This window comes from Crotalus tigris, unplaced genomic scaffold, assembly GCF_016545835.1.
Source record: "Crotalus tigris isolate CLP2741 ecotype Arizona unplaced genomic scaffold, ASM1654583v1 scf7180000017836.1595184, whole genome shotgun sequence".
In the NCBI taxonomy this organism is placed as follows: domain Eukaryota; kingdom Metazoa; phylum Chordata; class Lepidosauria; order Squamata; family Viperidae; genus Crotalus; species Crotalus tigris.
In genome coordinates this window covers 1072189-1094301 of record NW_024096663.1, presented here as the reverse complement: position 1 = coordinate 1094301, position 22113 = coordinate 1072189, and the positions used below count along the sequence as shown (strand labels likewise).

The 22113-nt window shown below is 37.6% G+C and overlaps 1 protein-coding gene and 1 long non-coding RNA gene across 2 annotated transcripts in view; one reads left to right on the top strand and one right to left on the bottom strand.

The window, feature by feature from the left end:
* Nucleotides 1–378: 378 nt before the first annotated feature.
* Nucleotides 379–10599, top strand: LOC120307954. Its single transcript, XR_005556707.1, has 4 exons — nucleotides 379–523; nucleotides 1369–1632; nucleotides 4304–4394; nucleotides 10469–10599. It is a non-coding gene; the product is annotated as an uncharacterized LOC120307954 (long non-coding RNA).
* E2F7 (E2F transcription factor 7) overlaps nucleotides 6397–22113 on the bottom strand; it is a 29041-nt gene continuing 13324 nt past the window's right edge. Inside the window, exons 5-13 of the mRNA XM_039343287.1 lie at nucleotides 16021–16308; nucleotides 15176–15334; nucleotides 14385–14522; nucleotides 13366–13560; nucleotides 12962–13028; nucleotides 11900–12404; nucleotides 11284–11536; nucleotides 10460–10884; nucleotides 6397–9407 (exon numbers count right to left, since the gene is read on the bottom strand). Of these exons, the coding sequence (XP_039199221.1) occupies nucleotides 9231–9407; nucleotides 10460–10884; nucleotides 11284–11536; nucleotides 11900–12404; nucleotides 12962–13028; nucleotides 13366–13560; nucleotides 14385–14522; nucleotides 15176–15334; nucleotides 16021–16308 (2207 nt within the window). The 3' untranslated portion in view covers nucleotides 6397–9230. The remainder of the gene's footprint in view (nucleotides 9408–10459; nucleotides 10885–11283; nucleotides 11537–11899; nucleotides 12405–12961; nucleotides 13029–13365; nucleotides 13561–14384; nucleotides 14523–15175; nucleotides 15335–16020; nucleotides 16309–22113) is intronic.

Genomic DNA, 22113 nt, shown 5'->3' with positions numbered 1-22113 from the left:
TGACTCCGGATTCGGCTATCACAAAACACCACGCCAGGAACGAAGAACAATGGTTTAATATACACCAAGGATGCTTAAGGTCAGCACTAATGTTCATTTCCTCCACATGTATTTTATACATTTCAAAGTTGCCCCACCTTTCCTGCACCCACACCAACGCCCATGCGGCACCGCCCACGCCAACACCCATGCAACACTCCCCCATTCCCTACTCCGCCCCGTTCTACCATAACTGGTCATATATCTTGAAGCTTCCCGACGCTTCCGCCTCTCAGCTGTATTGGGTTTGCTTCGCCGGCTTCAGTTTTATGGCCACGCATGCGCTTTGAGTGATTTCGGCCATCTGAGTCTTTTGCGCATGAGTGGTTTTGTCCTAGATACCAGCTGCGCATGCTCGGCAATTGGGCTGCTCAGACCTCATCTGCGCATGTGCGGCGACTGGACCGCGCATGCTCCCATAGTCAGCTGGATGTCGGGCCTCGCAGATCGCCATAGTCAACTTAGGAAGCTTGCCGGCCAGTAGGTGAGTATCTGTCCGGAACAGGGGTTTCGGGGCGCCCTCCTCTAAGGCCCGACAACATTACAATATGAGCCCTTTTCTTTCCTCCCAAGTATTTGATTTTTATCTTCTATATGCTCTTTTTCCTTTCTTTGCTTCCCAATGTCTTCCACACTGAGTCTTCCTAGTCCAGTGCTCGTGACTCTACCACAACCTTGGGCTTGCCTTAGCTGTCCTTTTCCTCCCTATATTTTACCCCTTGTCCCAGATCTGTCTATTGCAGGCAGCATCTGCCACCACTAGTGGATGCTGGGGTCAGACTAATGACTAGCCTACTTCTTTGTCTTTCTCATCTCTTGGGCCATAACTCAGGGAAGGAAGAATGGTCTGGAACTGCTGCTTATCTCTGCTGCCCCCTCTATCATTGCCACCCTGTGCTTGGCTGTGATTTGCTGCTTGCTGCCTGGTTAAGCTAAAGCTGAGCCCGTTCTTTCCATGGCTCTAACCTGACTGTTGTCCCCATCTCTTCCACTATCGCCGCACCATCTTTCTACAAGTAATCCCTGCCATTGCAGCCACCCCTTTCTGCATCTCTGCTAGCCAACCCCTTCTTCTGTCAAAGGACCTCTTCTACACACTGTGCTAGCCAGCCTAGGAGTCACTCTGTCTCCATCTAATGACCTGCATTACATGACCCAGTAGTTGAATGTCATTTCCTCCAGACTGCTTGGCATATTTGGGCAATCTGAAATTTCTCAGCTTCTATCATGACTCTGAATTCACTGCTACAACCTTTCCATGTCTAGAGGGCATATAGACATTGCAACTCAATGGACACAATTTCTTGTCTCATTTTTTTCTTTCTGCAGATGTGTTGTTTTGTTGGGACAGAATACTTACAACATTGCCATATAATTAACACCATTTTGTTCCTCCAAATTCCTTGCTTCCAAATCAGAAGAACATTTTTCCTCAGTCTTGCATGCAATCTGGCCACACTGGAACTAGCACACCCAGAAAGAACTTTTGGATGATTTCTTTGCATTCCTGATTGGCAGATCTGATAAATCCATATGATTATGAGACTCAAGGAGCTTAAAGGAAAATATTGGAACTGTAAAAACTTGATTATGGTATGCCATTATTAATCAATTAAAAAGATATCAATATCATGACAACAGTTCAGAGAGGACTGAATTTGGCTTAGATTGTAAACATTCCATACCACTGTATATTTTTCTCATAATTCACATTCAACATGCTTAGGGGAAAAATATTATAAAGCTGTAGGTATTTGGAAGCCTAAATGCATTCTCTTATTGCTGTTCCTGATGCAAAACATAATTGACTATTTCATGCTGGGTCTATTTCTTTTAATGGCTTCATGACTATGGACTCTTAAAATATGTAAAAAAAGAGATAATTTTGAAAAATTGAAATTTTGAAAAATTTGAATTGTTCAAAATAGCATATTTCTTGTGACATAGAATAAGAAGGAATTCCTCTGTTCTCATTGCTGGTATTTTCAGAGACACATTAATACTTATAGGAATATTTTACCATGGTAAAAGCAGCATATTCATCATCAGAATGTGGATATGCAGCCAGACAATGGCAGTAATATTAGTTTGCTCCTTGTTTATAACCTAGAAAAAGGTAGAAAATGCTTGAATTCTTTCTGTATATCAGAGAGCTGTACAAAAATGAAGATAAGTATAGGTAGTCACTTGCAACCATTCATTTAACAGCTGCTCAAAGTTATAATGACAATCCAAAAACTGACTTATGACAGGTTCTCACATTTGTGACTGTCACAGTGTCCTCGTGGTGTTGTGATCAAAACTCAAGTGCTTGGCAACCGGCATGTATTTATAATGGTTGCAATATCCTGGGGTCATATGATCGCCATATGTGTCCTTCCCAGCTGGCTTCCAACAAGCAAAATCAATGGGGAAGCTTGATTTGCTTAATGACTAAGTGATTCATTCAATAACTACCATGAATTACTTAACTTCCATAGCAAAAGAGGTCATAAAATCAGGTGCTAGTCACTTAACAAAGGCTTTGTTCATCAGTGGAAATTCTGCCCCCAATTGTAGTTGTAAGATTTGGGTCCCAATCTTCATTGAAGATTGGAGAAGTGCATGCCTATCTTCATTGCAGAACAACTGAAAATGTCCATTGCCTTTGCATTTCTGTTTTCTAAGTGGCTCTTTATTAAAGACTAGTTTTTAGCTACAACTTGGAAAATAGTTACAATACTTGGGTAATTTATTATATTTCTGTCCTGTATTACCTCTAAAAAATGAAGAGAATTCTTCAAGATGAAGTGTTTTCCCCAATTCCTTGCAAGAACATGTGAAATAAATTGGCTAAGAGAGAGTGATTGGTGTCAAGTATTATTCACTATCTGTTAGGAGGCATAAAAACAAACTGGCATAAAAAGTGCTGCCCTGGCAAGCCCAATTCTGTGATAGTAAGAAAGCTGAAGACTGGTACTGTTTTTAATGTTTTAATGTCAAATAGATTAAAGGAAAAGATTGGTTGATTCCACTGGTATTGTTTCCTCCTGTATGAAGCATGGAAAATCAACAACTTTCCTTAATGTGATATGGACAGGGTCAGGAAAGCATAGGTGTGTGCTGGGAATTGCATTTGGCAACTTGTGGAAAATGAAGATCACATGACAGCAGCTCAAAAACACAGCAGCAGCCAGTGACATTGAAGCAGACTCAACTTTCCCAAATTTCATTCCCTTGGGAGTCATGGGTCCCAAATTTTGGACATATTCTGTAAGTCAGCCCATTTGACATATCTTGGTTCAAAAATCGGTGCTCTCTGATGCACCATTTTGGTCAGTTAAAGTTCATGATAACAAGAGTTTTAGTAGCATAAAGATGGTGATGCAAAATGCCCTGTTGTAGAATCAGCAGAAAAGCCAAGGTTGACATAATCAGGAACATCCAACAGGCAGACTTCACTGCATTTCTGGTTTAAATTGACCTACTATCTAGCATTCTGTCAAAGCCTAGCATTTTGTCAAGAAAGGTAGAGGTTATCTGTTTTTGGCAGCCAAAGTCAAAATGACCATGGAAGGTGGTTCTCAGGATCTTGAATAGAAGACATGCACCTGCAGAAAGCTAGAGTTCAATCAGAGCTAAGCAGATCTCCTGAATGACCATGTCAATAACAAGATCTCCAATGAAATGGATTTATCTCATTTGTGGCAAAAACTGTTGAGAAACTTATTTTTCCTCATCTGTAGTATAGAGATGAAACAAAAGCAGTATCATGGGAAGATGACCTTACAAAAAAAATCACCAGGGCACAGTGGTTTAATCTCAGATGATTTTAGAGGAATAATGGTAACAACAACAACAATAATAATCTAGTCATCTAGTCCACCCCCCTGCTCAGGCAGGAAACCCTATACCATTTCAGACAAATGGTTGTCCAGTCTCTTCTTAAAAACTTCCAGTGTTGGAGCATTTACCACTTATGTAGGCAGGTTGTTCCACTGGTTAATTGTTCTAACTGTCAGGAAGTTTCTCCTTAGTTCTAGGTTGCTTCTCTCCTTGATTAGTTTCCATCTGTTGCTTTTTGTCCTGCCTTCAGGCGCCTTGGAAAATAGTTGACTCCCTCTTCTTTGTGGCAGCCCCTGAGATATTGGAATACTGCTATCATGTCCCTCCTCGTCCTTCTCTTCATTAAACTAGACATACACAATTCCAGCAGCCTTTCCTTATATGCTTTAGCCTCTAGTCCCCTAATCATCTTTGTTGCTCTTCTCTGTATTCTTTCTAGACTGGCAACTGCAGAACACTGCTGGCTCATATTTAAGTGATTGTCCACTAGGACTCCGAGATCCCTCTCACAGTTACTACTATTGAGCAAGGTACCCCTATACTATACCTGTATATTTGGTTTTTCTTGCCTAAATGTAGAACCTTACTTTTTTCACCATTGAATTTCATTTTGTTCGATAGTGCCCAGTGTTCAAGTCTGTCTAGATCTGCCTGTATCTTAAGCCTGTCTTCTGGAGTGTTGGCTATTCCTGCCAGCTTGGTGTCGTCTGCAAATCTGATGATTTCCCCATCTATCTCCTCGTCCAAATCGTTGATGAAGATGTTGAAGAGCACTGGGCCCAGAACAGAGCTCTGGGGCACCCCACTACACACACACTACACATGATTAATGGTACATTAATCATACTGGACATATAAAAGGGAAGCTTATGCCAGAGTTGTGTGAAAGCAAAGATATGATTTCATCACAGAAGCATCAGCCATAAAAGCAACAAATTTCTTTTTATAAAATTGAGACAATGCAAAGCTAAAATTAACAATGGGATTCGTAAGAAACTGTAGTCAAAACCAAGGTGCAGCTATTAGCTTCTCAGTGCAAGTGTGTGATTTTGAAATAACCACATATTGTGCTATAGTATTTATTTCTTTTAAAAATGTACTAGTTCATAATCCAGCAGCCTTTTTAACATGGTAGCCTCCTAAGACAGTAATTTGAACCTATTTGGTGAATAGTAAAATTTTAAAAAAGTGCAATAAAGTCTGCAACAGACAGTCTTGCAGTGGTTTGGGGATATAGTCATAACGTAACTCAGGTATATGTGTCAGGAAATGAGGTGATCACCAGGAAAAAAAATCTCAAAATGCAGACAGCAATTTGCCCATGTATTTTTTTTTTTTTAAAAAGCATGCAATTATAAGTGTGTGGTTTGTCACACAAACACTACTGCCATCATGTGGTGAGTCCAAGCACATCCTTTGTATGGGAATGGTTCAACAAAATAGGAACCACATTCTTCAAAATTTTGTATTTGAGAATAAGATAAAATAAACTTTTTATTTTTGTTTCCAGTTTCTTTAGGCAGAACAAAAACTTAAGTCTTGATAAAAACTAGATTTCTGCTTCGTACTGAAAAGCTTTATCTTACAAAAGTTAACTAATTTAATTATATCTTTAGGCTCATTGAAAAAAAAAGTGAAACATATCTATATTAAGAACATTTGTTTCTCTTTCTCTCTGCTCTTTGTATAAGTTTTTACATTTACCAGATTTCTGTTTAAAATGCCTCAAAGAAAGACCATGTGTTAACTTGAAATACTTGTGTCCAAGTTGTGCAGAATTAGAGTGATAAATTCATGTGATTGTATGATATGTACTTCAACTAATTACCAAGACAGTTATTGTAATGAACCAGAAAAAACTGTGGCCAGGAGGAGGCTTATTCAATAATTTTTTAAATTCATATCTAGACATGGAAAAGGAATTAATAAAAAAATCAAATGTTTTATGCTGACTGAGAAAAAATCAGTACAGAATACTAGGAAAATGAGAGGCTTGAATATGTAGCAGACAATCTTTTGGTAGTGTTTAAGTTTGGATCTTGAAAAAAAAAAGGATACAGAAGGAAAAAGAAAACAAAATGAAAGTACTGGGGAAGTAAAACAACTGCAGGAAGAGATAGCATGAATCCCATTAGACAAAATAGCACAAGGTAGATTATTCTTCCAATAGAATGAGTGGAAAGTATTCCTAAAGAGTGTCTATGGAGATTCCCAATCATCCAGGACATGGTTGTCCCAAAGGTGCTTTTTTAAAAAGGCAACTGGACTTTGTTTTTTCTTGAAGACGTTTCAAAATATTTTGAGGGGAACATTTTAAATACCTTGTAGTAGCCAAATGGTATCCTTCCTGCCTTAAACATTTACATCAATTGATTTCATGAATCCAGATGATTAATTAGTAACTCAGTCATTGTTTCTCTCAGGTAGTTCAGGAATATGGGAACTCTTGAGATTAACTGTGTGCACTAGCTCTTTCAATGCTCTTCTTTTAAATCAATCCCCATTCCCAAAATATTAAAAAAAAACAACTTCTTTAATGTTTGGCTTTATTTTTATTATATTATAAAGATTAGTTCTCTAACTGAAAGTATAAAAATATGCTTCTCCAGCAATAGTGTGGGTTCTTAATAGTCTTATATGCAGAGTGTAGCAAGGAACCTAAGACAGAAGTAATTTCTATTCAATGAAGGAAATCCATAAGCAGTTGTAAAGTTAATATCAAGATAATAAACTAGCAGTGCAATGTTATAAACATAAAGCAGCTTTACATTATAAAACACACACAGCTTTTAAATACAGGAATAGCACCTTTACATAAATTGAGAAATGTAAACGTGGTATGTAGATTCAAGTATATAAATTATACATACCCTCCCTCCCTCCACAGCAAACCTTTGTGTACCAGAACATGAAGGTTTTAAAAGCCCTGAAATCCTGTACAATTTAGCACTGTACACATGCCCTGTATCAGTCTTAAGCTAAGGAGCCCTTTATCTTGAAGCAGTTTTGCCATAGCTTTTGGGGAATAGTTATTGCAATCATAATAATCTCAGCATTCTGTCAGGCAAGAGGCTCTTGGTCACCAAGCTGCATCCCTGCATTTCTGCTTAGAAGAGTTAATCTTGCCAACCCCTTTGATAAAAAGAAGCCTCAATGTACATTTCACCTTCCTCTATCAACCTGGCTATAGATTTGATTTGGCTTTCCTTCTCAGCATACTTATAGCACTTAGGATCCTGCTTTTGCTCATCAACCTCTTTATTAGATCGAACAGATAGAAACTACAAGACCAGCAGAGACTGTGTTACCGGTACACTGAGGAGAGGGTTAAACAGTTCAAACAGAGGAATTTCCCATCTCTTCCTAGGAAATGATGCTCTTTACTCGTTCAAATGTTCATGTCAGCATTTCATAGGCATTTAGGCCTCCAGATCATTCTATTTGCATCCAAGTTTTGCAAAGCTAGTTGTTTTGAATAAATATATTAACTGAAAGAAGCTATGCCAGTGAAATTATTTCACTTTCACTTTCCTTGTTTAATGAGATCAACATAGCCCAAGAAGCAGGAAACATGAAAGGATAGTAAATTATGAAACAAAATAAAACACACTTGACTTTATATCTGAGAGCTTTAACCCACCCTTAGTTTTTCTCTATATGGAAAGACTCATAAAGGTCAGGGGCACTGCATGGTCTGTCCACTAACAGCAAGTCTATTTTGAGTTGTCTCTTGCTGCAGTAACAGAAAAACGTCATTTCATTGGGCCACACCTGAATGCACACATATGTACCAGGATAAAGGTACATAAACCTGCTAATTCTGTAGTGTAAAATATTTTTAAAATTAACAATAAATCTCCCAAAATGATTTTACTGTTGAGATTTAAGAAATTTAAATCTTATCAAATACCTTCCATGTAAGGTTCTTACTGATTTAATGTAACAGGAAGTTATTATATTCTCAATTTCAGCTCCACTAAAACTGTTCATCTTTAACCTCCTTTTGGTAACATATTCCATTATTCAGAATTAAACACACTAAAGCCATAATTCTTCCTAAAACTTAATGAAATGATAGATCAGAAAATGTGTCTGACCTTAAGAAATATACATCATGAATTCAAAGTCATTCTAGGTTAAAAAAGGCCATTTACTTGATTATAAACTCAAAAGTAACATGATAATTTTAAAAATCCAGTATCTGTGCCATTTAAGGTATTTTAATCTATTAAATTTTTGAATACTAGTAATTACTTTGTGAATATAAATTGCCCTCAAGTAGTTGTGGACTACAAGTTTCTCCTTCTGTTAATTAAAAAAAATGGTTCATTGATTAATTTAACTCATATTAGGCTGCAGCTCTTCCATTTCCTACATCATATGTTCCTTCTGACTTCAATGGTCACTCATGCCATAAATATTGTGGTTAAAGTGTTTCTTAATGAACATTTGGGAGTATTAATTGTGGAATTCGTACAACTACACAATACAGTCACATCAGTCAAAGATAATTCTTTCAGTTCCTTTGGCAGAATTGCAGTTAAGATGAGCTCTGTGTAATGCTATAAAAGAAATCCTGGCTCAAGAATTGCAGCTCCCTCATATATTTAAACTAGGGAAGAGCTACATTTTACAGTAAACATTTTAGAGGCTGATGATTCTTGAAACAATCTTTTTGCCTCTACAATTTTAGGAAAAAAGTTTTTGAGACAATTACTAACAACCTGAACATTTTGTGCAGGAAAAAAAACACAAGAGAAATTACAAAGTTCATTAATACAAAAGTAAGTTCACAGTTATTTTGGCCTTAAAGTAATTCATGTGAATACATTCGTTCATTACTGTAAATTAGGCTTTTTCTTAACAAGTGCAGGAAAAAGTGTACATCTGTCAGTCACATTCAAGCACTCTGCAAAAGTCTGCTTTGAAGTTACAAATGTTACTGACTAAATCAGTCTCAGCAGACCCTGTTCTTGCTGCCCTTCAGCCAACCCCCCTCAACACAGGATAAATAGAACCCTTGTAAAGGGTGTCCCCACAATTTAAGTGCTAGCCAGGCCCTCTCCCCCAGTTTTGGACTTTGGGTCATAGTTAAACTTGCTTATCTCTTTGATACATTTTATTTTTTTTCAGCTCTGGAATTAAAAAAAATAGTATTTGCGTAATTAGAATTCTAATCCAAATTGATATTTACACACCTAGGGTATTCATGAGGGAGAAAGATAAGTAATGGGCAAATGCACGGGAGGCAAATGTACCTATGGAACAAAATTTACACATTTTCTCTTTTTAATGCAATAATTTTTTCCCTTGTAATAAGTAGAAGACTCTTTTCTAAGCTACCCATATTGCAGTAATTGGCTGGGTTAGTCAGAGCTTTTGCTGGATATTTCTAATCTTCTTTGAACAGAACTTGATGTTCTACTCTGGTTGCCTTCATTTTTCCGCCATAGAATAGGATCTTCTAGACTGCCAGGTGTCTTGAAAAATGTTTCTTGAGTTGTTGGACGCATATTCTTAGGAGTTAGTGGAGTTGTAGAAGGCTATGCACAAAATGAGATAATACAGTTTAATAGAGATTATATATATCAACTTATTCCCACTCAACAAAACTTTTAGCATTGTAAGAAAAAAATAGCATTGTAAGAAATGCTCAATCCCATACTAGTGAATGCAATGCTGATTTGTTAGACTTGAAACAATGGAACAAAATTCTTACTCGAGAAAATTATTTCAGAGGCCAAAAAATCTGTGCATTAAAAACATTTCCATTGGACAGTTGCAAAAGGCCACAGTGCTTGGACCCACCAATATATTATGACATCCTAGGTTCTTAGGAAGAACTACATCCATATGAAGCCCAAAATGAGCCCAAAAAACGGCAGCTATGATTTCAATGTTGTAAATAGGTAATAATGCTAAAACCAATCTAAACATATAGCTGTTTGTGCAATCAACCATAATAATAATAATGCAAGTATCTCCAGCAGTATGGATATACCGTATATTCCGGCGTATAAGACGACTTTTGAGAGTGTCGAAACAGCCTCTGAACTCAAGGGTCGTCTTATACGCCGAGTTGTCTTATACGCCGGAAATAAGGTAGTTTTTGGCATATAAGATGACTTTCTAGGCATGCGACTCAGCGTCGATCATCTTATACGCCGGAAATACCGGTAGTTTCCGGCGCATAAGACGACTTTCTAGGCATGCAACTCGGCGTCGATGGTCTTGCGACTCGGCATCGATGGTCTTGCGACTCGGCGTCGAACTAGGGGGTCGTCTTATATGCCGGGTCGCCCTATACGCCAGAATATACGGTATATGCACTGCAGAATGCATGGATCTAAAAATGAAATATTTCAAATTAAACAACTAAATAATTATATGAGTAATTACCTGAATGAAGGCCTTATAATAAAAAAAATCTGTTTACAACATAACAAAATAATTAGCAATAACTTTATGAACTTTAGGTGGCAGATATGAACCAGTTTTGGAAATAATATCTAGCTTAAGTAGAATCAATATTATTGTATTAATATCTTCCTATGAATGTTTCCTCCTTGCTTTATAATAATATTCCCTTTCTCACCTGTGGTAGATTCAGAAGAGTAACTGGATGTCCCATGCAAATTGATGAGTCCGTTTTAACGGAGTTGCAAGCAGATCCAAGGAGAGGATTCAGATGTACAGCTGAATGAAACTGCTGGTGTGGTTCCAGTGTAGGTATCTGTGATGAATTTGGAGTTAGCACAGCAGGGGTTCCAATGAAAACAGGAGTTGTAGAAGTCAAGCCAGGCATACTAAAATTCACGCAACTGACATTTGAGAAAGAGGCAGAAGATGAAGAATGAAGTTGGCTTGTTCCTGCCGAGGAATAGATAAGAGGGAATGGTGCCAATGCAGTAGATGGAACCATCATACAAGGAACATTAAGTGAAGGCAAGCGGCTTGAAGGTAGGCTGACAGGAGCAGAGGCTTGGTTGGTAGGAAACAGGAAATTAAAACCATTTAATCCTAAAACAAAAGAAAGAAAAAGATACCAAATACAGTAAAATCCTGTCTTCTCAAGGATAAAGACAAAATAGCAATAACCTGTAAACTTTCACATTCAAAACGTTGAGCTCAAAATACCATTTGAACTTCATTGAATATCACTGGATGTGTTTGAGCCTACTCAGAAATCATAAGAGCTTCAGGCATAGAATTAGAACACTCCTGGAAGCATTAAGCTGAAATGTATCAAGACATTCAGTTATATATCTGCTATATTATGTATCTATCTGGACTTTTTTCATTTTTTTAAAAGAGTTGATGGCATTTTATTGAAAATCTCCCTAGGAATTTATAGCTTTTGTGAAAATATATTTTATCTAAATGCCAAGTTAACATGCATGTTCTCAGTTTAGCCCTTACCAGCTGGAGGCTGTACGTAGAGATACTGTGGTAAAAAAGATGGTTTGCTATTTTCCTGAGAGGTTTGTTCCTTTTCTTTCAAGTTTTCTTTTACATCTTTATTCCTGTGTGGTTCTTCATGGTCCTGGGTTGCTGTTATGACAGTTTCCAGAATTTCAGAAGTCCCTGATTCAAGTTGAAAGCCTTTCTGTTGGTCAAGGGAGCTGTGGTTATTGTCTGAGGAAGATTTTGCATCAGCTGGCTGAATGGTCTTCTAAAAAAAAAAAATACACAAACAACCTCATCTTAGGATATACATTACTGTGTGTGACTCTGCCACAAATATTCTGAATCTACTCGTGAAAGGTTAAACAGTTCCTTTTGGAGTATTTTCCCTTAACTTTGAGGAAACTTTCATAGAGTGCTGGACCAGCAGGAGTTAATTCACAGAACATGAAGAAAGGAGTAAGAGCCAATATTCCCTTTCTAAATAAAAAAAACCAGCAAAGATAGTCACCATAAAAAGACAACCATGTGATATGCAAGGGAGATGGAATATACTATTTCATAAATACAATATCTATTCCTTCGGATGACTCCCTGAAATAGCTTTTTACAGGTTCTGAATTTCTCTTACCTTGGGTACTACTAATGAAATGGGACCATCGCTCTGCTCCAGGCTTTGTCTTTTGGCTACGGATGCCTCTTCAAATGGAGCTGCAGTGGGAGGTATATACTTCTGGGAACTCCGCTTGCGAAAGTAAACTGGAGATTTGGTAGTTTCTGATGAGCAAGGGGAAACATGGCCTTCTGTGTCTTCACTTCTTTTTTCTGGAAAATTTTCCCGTGAATGACTTTCATGAAGTTTGCCACACAGCATATAAAGGGATGGAGATGGCAAGTAAACAAAAGGTTGGCTGGGGAGTGCATTGGTTTCCCTTGTCTCAGTTTTGGAAGCTGATACAGCAGATGATGGTACATTTTGATTGTTTATCCCATTTTGTAAAGACCGATGTGATGCATCTGAGTTGGTCTTTTCAGGAAAGCAAGAGAAGACATTAGCACAATAGTCTGAATCTTCTGGAACAGGAAAAACTGAGAAGGAAGAAATGATGCCCATATTTCTTGCTGCTTCAATACTTCTATTAGAAAGATGAAGGAAAATAATTAGACCACATTAAACTATTCCCATTCTAACATAATCTTTGTCAAACAGCTTTGGATGCAACCCAAATATCTAGAGGTTTAGATAAATGAAACTATTTCATTTAATTGATGATGGGAAGAAGATATGAGGAACTGAAAGAGATTCAGATAAGCAACATTTAGGCAACAGAATTAGGTCTGAAATAGGCCTGTGGTAAATTGCAGACACAATGTGAATTAATATACCTACTAGTAGAACAAATCCATTCTTTCACACGATGGTTAATCACCCTAATTAAAAATATCTCATTCATGCATTACATCTTTATGTAATTGATGTGGTTTCTATATATCATAAATATAGCTAGAAATAAATATTCTAGAAGTTCATCTCATTCTAAAGTCACTTTATGTTATGACATATGGCTACAGTACCCCATTCAATGCTTCATGAAACACAGACATCAGCCTTCCACCACTAAACTGTAAGTTGTCAACAAGTTTAAAACAGAATATTATTTTTATAAGACATCAGATTTCAATTTCTATGTACCTTTTATTATCTTCCAAATTTTGGCAGCAAACAGATGCTAGGCTTATCATTTTAGAACAGTAATCATCTAAGGAAGATCAGAAAATCAAATCAATTATCAGTGTGTGATTGTAATACATGGGGAACATATAGGATTAAGTAAAAAGAAAAGTCAGCGAAAAAGCATTTCACAATCTCTTTGATGAACTGTCAAAAAGGATCAAGAATACAACCTTTTATATATATTTCTAGACTTGTATTTATCAACCCTGAGCTACAAATATTTTGTTTATTAATTGGTAGTCTAATTTTAGTTTACAGACAGAAACTGTGTTACACAAAAATAAACACACAAACATTTAGTTATTAATTGAAAGCTATTAGAAGAGCTATGGCTTTGGTAACGTGCTTGTCCCAACATTTACCTTGCCTTTCTTTGTGTGGGCTGCTTGGTTCAGAACTAACTTTCCTTTTGACCATTTCAGAAGGCTGAGGAACACTGAAAGAAGCATGGCGTGACAGTCGATCTTTTCTATTAGAGTAAGCTTGATGTGGAACACGGGTTGGTCTTTTCACTTCAGTAAGAGTAGCACAGGTTCGAACTTCCATTTTTGTATCACCTAAACAAATACACTATTATTAAATTGATTACTCAAAGGATGACATATTTTATTATTTACTAGACTATGAGTCCCGTAGCAAAACATATAGTCCCTTTATTACTTTTTCTGCTACATTTTCTATATGGGAAAAATGAACCTTTTTTCCCCTTCTAACAGTCTTCTTACCATAAATCATACCTCTGCTTCCTAACTATTTGCTCATCATATATAATAGTAAAATTACTCCTTGTCTTGCTTCAGAATGTCACTGACATGCTAGCAACTTTTTTCATAAAATTGTATTTATTGAACAGTGTGTTTACATCATCTCTCCATATCTGTTCTGTCATGTCTCATTTAGAGCTTGCCATGTTAAATATTTATATGTTCACAAATTATTCATCTCTGATGTAGTCTTGGTACATCACATGGATACTAAACCCGTCAGATTAATAAATATATACTTGACTAAACAAAATCATAGGCAGAACTGTTTTTCTATCACCTTATAATACAGTGGTTCTCAACCTGTGGGTCGGGACCCCATTTGGAGTCGAATGACCATTTCACGGGGGTCACCAAACCATGCTGTCCGCCATTTTTTTCCCTTTTCCCTAGCTGTCCTACTCCCTCTTATTGGTGGCCACAGCCACTTGGGGGTCACCACAACATGGGGAACTGTATTATGGGGTCACGGCATTAGAAAGGTTGAGAATCACTGTTATAATACTATTGAATTTTTTTACAGTTTTATCTGGATATCATCAGTTTTCTTCATAAATCCAGAAACTGATGTAAAGCTATCTGGGAAATGACTTGGTAATGCAAAAGTAGAAAAGTACCATTATTTCCAGTGAATTCTACAGGCCCAATCCATTTGAAGGCTGGTTTACGACCTCTTTCTTCTGTTACATGCACTTTCTTGATGAGCCCAAGACTTGTCAAGACATTAGCTATATCATACAGTCTTCTTACCTTTGCTGAAACGAAAACAGCTATAGTTCAAATATAATTAACTGTATGTCCTCATTCGTTACATATAAATTTAACAAATTTAAAAAAAGCAGTGTTAATGAAAAGCTAAAATTATGGGGAATTGGCACAAAGTAAAGTGTCCTGCAGAATGTTGACGGTCATTTGAATGAATAAATAAGTGGATAGACCTAAAAAAATCAATGTTATACATTAAAGGATTTATCAGTGAGTAATGACAGTTGGATGCTGTTGGATTTAACCCCTGTAGGTTATTTTCGTTTTATTAATAACAAATTAGAAGCACAGCATTTTAGAAGAATAAAACTAGCATTTCAAGTAATACTACTTTTAATTTTTTAACATTGATTTTAATCAAGCAAGACTGTACCCTATCTGAAATGTGTTAGTATCTTAGCCTTTGACAAGAGATGCCATACTTATTTTATGTGATATCATTTCAGTAACTATCACACAAAATTATTATTGCATAACATTTGAAACAGATTTCCTGGTATTTGTACATTATACTTATTTTCAAATTGAAATTGCTTTTAAAAGATTTTTAAAAATCATATGCTGTATGTTCTCTAATTCTGCCAATATAACTACTACTTTTCTTGCTGACTCAGAACATTCATTCCCCAGAAGTGATTCTTACTTTTAAACTTGCTGTGATCAGCAGTATCCTGGCTTTCTTCTATCAATATTTTTGCTGCTATGTCAAGAGTGACTATCTTGGTCTTGGAGACAAGGAACAGCATGACAAATTTCTGGCTCATAATCCTCAATGACTTGTCCTTTCTGCTGTTTGCAGATGCTATATTACAAACAAAACCCAAATCACAACATGTTACAATATTAACAGCCAAGAAAATATTACGAAGACTTGTGCAAGACAAAAAGTGAAAGAAACAAAATTCTCATTGGAAAGCATGTTTTTAATGAGCAGAAAATAATTGCCTGTAACAGATGGATAGCTGCACTTTAACTATCTCCAGGAAAGATGAAAGGATTATAAAATGATATTTTAAACAAGTGAAGTTGGAATGATTATTCATTAGGGAAGTGCAATGCTTTGAATCCAAAGCACCTTGTCATTTTCTTGCTAATCACTCCGTAACTCAAACATATATTTCTCTGGGATGACACAATTACTATATATGCCTGTGAAAAATCTTCATTTTTTGAAGGAGAATCTGAAGGTGCCCATATTTGTTTTAAAACATCAGTCTGCTTCAGATGTGAATTGCTGCACTTCCCTATTCTCCATCAATTGTACCAGAACGTAGAAGCATGACATCAAGTTATAAAACAATAGCCATATACTCTATGGGCTGCAACTTGAGGGCAAAACACAAGTGTTATTTGACATGTGATTGACCACTTGAATTTAAAGAAAATGATTGTTTGGATCTAATGATTTCTTTAAAAATGTAAAAGAGAATACAGCATATACTTCTTACATACATTTTTTAATATTGTCAGTTCTCTTCCTTAACTTACCAGATTGACAATCTGTCTCTGAGAAGTCAAGCAATTGTCGATCTTGGAAATCTACAAAGCTCTCTTTTTTGTGTTCTCCAAACCTACACTCAAAGTCGAGTTCTTTCTGCTGGAAAGAAGTCATGAGTTCTTCATATTTTTGAATCTCTCCTATTTCTTGGAGTTTTTTCAGAGTCTGGCTCAAACTGTGGCGACCATGCCAACAATACTGATTCTTAGCAACTCGACTAACAAGATCAAGAGATTCCAGGACATTCACTATATCATAAATTCGCCTGCGTTCAACTCCTAGATGTAGGAAACCAAAGCATAAGACAGAGAACATAATCAAGGAATTGTAGCAATAGAATTTTTGAGAGGGAAGACAAATGATGGAGGTTTACTTCTAAGTGCAGGGATCCCATTTTTTTTCTGCTTAGCATTCAACTACCTCTGTAAAAATCAGGACTAACAGAAATGTTACAATTCTGATGAGATTGTAATTGCATTAATTTATATAAGATAAAAACAATATGGTAATGTGATAGAAACACCTTAGGAACTACTTGTGGCAGTATAAATTTTAAAAAATACTGCTAAGTACTCTGCATTATTCAACAGAATGTGCAGAGGATGCATCAGAAGACCTATAGATCATAAATTGTCCTCATACCATTAATACCAGTTGCAAGAGATTCTAGATTATGCCTTCATAACAAAGTGACATTTTGATTTCTCCTGCTCAGGAATTTTGTAAGTTCAGAAGATCTGGCAGTGATGCTATTTATGTCAATAAAGGTTTGTATCATTAATAAGAAATGATGGGGTATCAAAAACTGCAGAAGTTAATTTACTTGTGAAGTACATTGTGAGGTAGCTATAAATAGGAAGTTGCAAAAGCATTATTCTTCCTTAATATGGTAATAACCTTGACTGTAACAGAACTTCCTTGTGAGATGTCATGCACAGGACTGTACTGTAAATCAAATGATTAAGATCCTTTTCATTTACGGTACCAATGGTTAATTGTATTTTGTATGAATAAATGGAAAATAAAAACTTTTTTAATAAAAAAAAAGATCCTTTTCATTTAAAGATACTCATTTGCAATTGATCTTGTAAGAACAATTCTCTGTTGTATGTAATGGGGACAATTGGTGACACACTGGCTCTGTTTAAAATGTTATATTCTAATATGCTTGTATGAACAAGGAATTATTGATCCATGAACAATATCCTTGAGCTCTGCCAGATTCCATATCAGCTTCAGCTCATTAATGGGCCGCCAATCCTGTACAATATTTCCAAAGGTAACTAACAATATCGTAGAAGCAACACATAGTTTCTAAGTTCATATATACATATAAATATAAACACTGAAAAGAGTTTAACAATTACTGTGCAGGAAGAATAACAATCCCAAGTCCAAGAGAAAAGTAATAACCAGCTCCTGTTAAGGCTGCTTTCTGGAATCTGAATTTGTTCCAGTGAAAGGAATTTTTGAATTCTTATTTTTTTATTCCAATAGCAAAACTGTCTTAACGTTCCTTAGTGAAAAGAGTGGGAGCTCTTGATTTATTATAAGAGGATTTAAAATGTCTTACGGTCTTGTAAATGCACATATATTATCTGTAACACAAATATACAGATATTTGTAATGTCCCAAAAGAATTATGTAAAACTGAGTAATACTGTTAGAGATAAGAAGACTAGCACTATTAACCGGCAGTAATGCAACTTTAAATACTATTATTATAAGTAGCAGAAATAGTTGCTCCTTGTTCATGACTTGAGTCTTTGAAAAATTTAAGATAGTTCACCTTTAAATATACATTGAGATAGGTATTTTTCTTGAAGTTGATAGTGTCAATAAAATTAAGTAGGCAACTGGGAACCAGCAGCATATTCAGTTTCTGAGATACTTGATACACTAGAACAACTTGTTAAATACTTTAAAAGCAAAAAACCCTACTTAGATTATACAAAATACAATAGGTTAAAAAAACCATGATAGTTATAGTCATTTACTTTTACTTTTTTTTTCTTTTTCCTGTTGTATTTTTTTTTCACTTTTTAAAAAAGTACTTTCTGTATGGGGCTTTTTTTTGCATTGATGTATTTTATCCTAATTATTCTTGGGTTTTTGTTTTTCCCCTTTTTGTCATTATTTTATAAGTAATGATAATAATAATAAAAAAGAATTCAGCTGGGAGCAGATTACTTTGAATCTGTGGTATATAAACTTGCTATTTATTCTCCATTCAAAGATTTACATTTGGAATAAAAGCATATTTTCTATTTTTCATTATCCATGAGCTAAACTGAAGATGGTTGCATTAATGTGAGTTTTGGGTACTATAAAAAGTGTAAGTTGAGAGATATGTAGTTACTTTGGCTTAACAGCAGATCTGGGGGATGTAAGTCTTCACTGAAAATAATTTACTGCTCTTATATTTCTTGAGGCTTCATTTCTCATTATATTTTTCATTAAACTTCCTACAGAAGAGAAATAACTTTGCTATGCAAAACAACTATTTTAAGGCAATCTGCTATAAAAAAACGTAAGAAATCATATAATTATATGAGGCCAAAATTACATCAATAGTCTAGTAATACTGGCTCACCTATAAAGACTTAATAGCCGATTTTTGTTTAATGTAGTCTCCCCCGATCTGCTGTCTTCTTGTTGGATATGACTACAACTCACAGCCAGCAAGGCATTTCCTGTTCAGCCTTGGGTGGCAATATATTTTGAGGAAACTATCAAACCTTCCATTGCCCTTTTCTTTGGGGTAGGCCCAAACTAACCTCATATCCCTATTCAAATGTATTATTCCTTGTCTTTTGCTAGCACTGTACTAGTGATCACTGCTGCCATTTCTCTCTTCAGTAAACCAAGGGGAACCCTGGAGTAGAAGTAGTCCTTGACTTATAATTGAGCCAAAATTTTTATTGCTAAGGCAGTTTTTAAGTGTGTTTTGCCCCATGTTTTGATTTTTTTTGCAACAGTTGTTAAGGGAACCACTGCAGTTGTTAAATGAATCATGTGCTTGTTCAGTGAGTCTGGCTTCCTCCATTGACTTTGCTTGCTGGAAGCCAGCTAGGAGAGTTACAAATGGTGATCATATGACCCCATGACAGTGCAACTGTCATAAATGCATGCCAGTTGCAAAGCGCCTGAATTTTGATCCTATGAACATGGGGATGCTGCAATGATCTTAAGTGTGAAAACAGTCGTAAATCATTTTTTTCAGTGCCATTGTAACTTCAAACAGTCATTAAACAAATGGTTATAAGTTAAGGATGCCTTAATGAACAGAAAGCTGCTCTGGGTCAATCTCTAGAATATGGAAGGAACCAAATACTGAATAGAATAGAATAGAACTGGAAGGGACCTTGGAGGTTTTCTAGTCCAGCCCCCTGCTCAAGCATGAGAATCTATTAGAGACCGAGTGCCCAAATCGCAACCCCAAACCCACTTATTTATCTCTGGGTGCCAGGTGGGCGTGGCTGTGGTCATGACAGGCTGGGTGTGGTCAAGGTCGACATGGTCATCTTGATGTTGCTCGTGGGGAGGGACACCTGTGGGGGCCGGGCAGGGTTGGGGGAGATCCAGGGGTCTCTGGCAGGTGGGCAGGAGGCTTGTCCTGCGGGGTGAGGCAAGGCAAGGCGAGGTAGGGTGGGGGTGCCATTGTCGCAGGGCAAGGCGAGGCAGGGGCGGCTGATGCCTGACACCATCGGCCCCCGCCCACAGAGGCCAGCGAGCGTATGGAGGCCGACAGTGTCCGTCAGCAGCCACAGCCCCTCTGGGGCTCCGCAGCCCACCGCCAGCAGTTCAGAGAAGCTGCCTCTGAGCTGAACAGCTGGCCGACAGCTGAGGAGGTGATACAGTGAGTCGTACCCAGAAAAAGGAGAGCATGTGAGGCCAGGAGGGATGGGATGGGGGGGAGGGAAACCAGCCATACTGGGATGCATCCGGGCACGTGGGACCTCGGCGAGTTAGCGAGCAGCTGGTTGAAGAGGGATAGTTGCCATCTCTGGAGCATGGTGCACGTGCCCAGAGAGGGCTCTGAGTGCTGCCTCTAGCATGCGTGCCATAGGTTCGCCACCACTGATACCAGGGCTTTTCAACCTTTTCACCCATGGTACCACTTTTAGGATATGGCAACATCCGAGTACCACCAGTCGCCTAGCAAGGTGTCAAAAACTTGATGACCAAAAAAAAAAAAAAAAAAGTGATGAAGTACAGGTAGTTCTCGACTTACAACAGTTCGCTTAGTGACTGTTCGAAGTTACAATGGCACTGAAAAAAGTGCCCCCCAAGCCACAGCTGAGCAAGGTGCCTGCCTGCCCGCCTGGTGGTACTCTTCCTCCTGTGTGAGGTTTTCATTGTTGTGAGCATTTCTGTTGAGGATTGGCATCGGAGGTGGGGTAGGGGTGTTTGGTTTTTATTCCCCCCCCCCTATCTGCTGGGTGGTTGCAGCAGGTTTTGGTCACTTCATATGACCCTGGGACACTGTGACCCTCATAAATATGAATCAGTTGCCAAGCATCTGAATGTAAATCACAAGACCCTGGAGAGGCTGCAACATTCCAGCTGATCGGCGCTTCTTCTGAGCCCTGACAGCCGTGCAGCTCCAGCCACCTCTCGCTCAGGCTTGTGCGGTGCTGCCACAGGTTCAGCTCATTCCCCTCCCCTGCAACTGGGATGGTCGCGTACCACCTGCCAGGTGCCAATGTACCACAGGTGGTACCCGTACCACTGGTTGAAAAGCCCTGATCTATACCATCTCAGATAAGTGACTGTCTAGCCTCTTCTTAAAAATCTCCAGTGATGGAGTGCCCACAATTTCTGGGGTCAAGCTATTCCACTGGTTAATTGTCCTCACTGTCAAGAAGTTTCTTCTTAATTCCAGGTTGTTTCTCTCGTTGATCAGTTTCCAACCATTGTTTCTTGTCCTGCCCTTTGGTGCTTTGCTGAATAACATGACCCCCTCTTCTTTGTGGCAGCCCCTCAAATACTGGAATACTGCTATCATGTCTCCCCTATTTCTTCTTTTCTTTAGACTAGCCAAACCCAAGTCCTGCAGCCATTCTTCATATGTTTTAGTCTCCAGGTCTTTGATCATCTTAGTTGCTCTTCTCTGAATTTTTTCCAAACTCTCAACATCTTTGTGATGTGGTGACTAAAATTGGCTGCAGTATTCCAGGTATGGTCTTACTAGGGTTTTATAAAGTGATATTAATACATCGCGTGATCTTGATTCTATGCCTCTGTTTATACAACCCAGGATTGTGTTAGCTTTTTTGACTGCTGCTGCACACTGCTGGTTCATGGTTAAATGATCGTCCACTAGGACTCCAAGGTCCATCTCAGAGTTATTGTTTTTAAGCCAGGTCTTGCTCAATCTGTATTTGTACCTTTGATTTTTTCTACCTAAATGTAAAACGTTGCTTTTCTCCACACTGAAGTTCATTTTGTTGGATAGGGCCCATTGTTCAAGTTTGTCAAGATCTTTTTGGATCCTGAGTTTGTCTTCTGGAGTGTTGGCTACTCCTGCCAATTTGGTGTCATCTGCAAATTTGATGAGTTCCCCTTCAATTCCCTCATCTAAGTCATTGATGAAGATATTGAAGAGTACTGGGCCTAAGACAGAATCTTGTGGTACCCCACTGCTTACTTCCCTCCATGTAGATGTAGTACCATTAAGGACTACTTGTAGAGTATGGTTTGTCAGTCAGTTACAAATCCATCTGTACGGTTTGTCAGTCAGTTACAAATGTCTATCCCACATTTTTCTAGCTTACCTAGAAGTAGGTTGTGGTCTACTTTGTCAAATGCCTTGCTGAAGTCTACATATACTAGGTTCACAGCATTTCGCTGGTCTACTTAGTCACTTTGTCAAAGAATGAAATAAGATTGGTTTGGCATGATCTGTTTTTAACAAACCCTTGCTGGCTACTAGTTATAACTTTGTTTGCTTCTAGTTGTTCACAGATCTGTTTTTTGATTATCTTTTCTAGGATCTTCCCAGGTATTGATGTTACAAATAGAATATTTTAGTTTCTTCTATACTCTAGAGTCTGACCAACTGTGTGTGGAACTGCTCATAA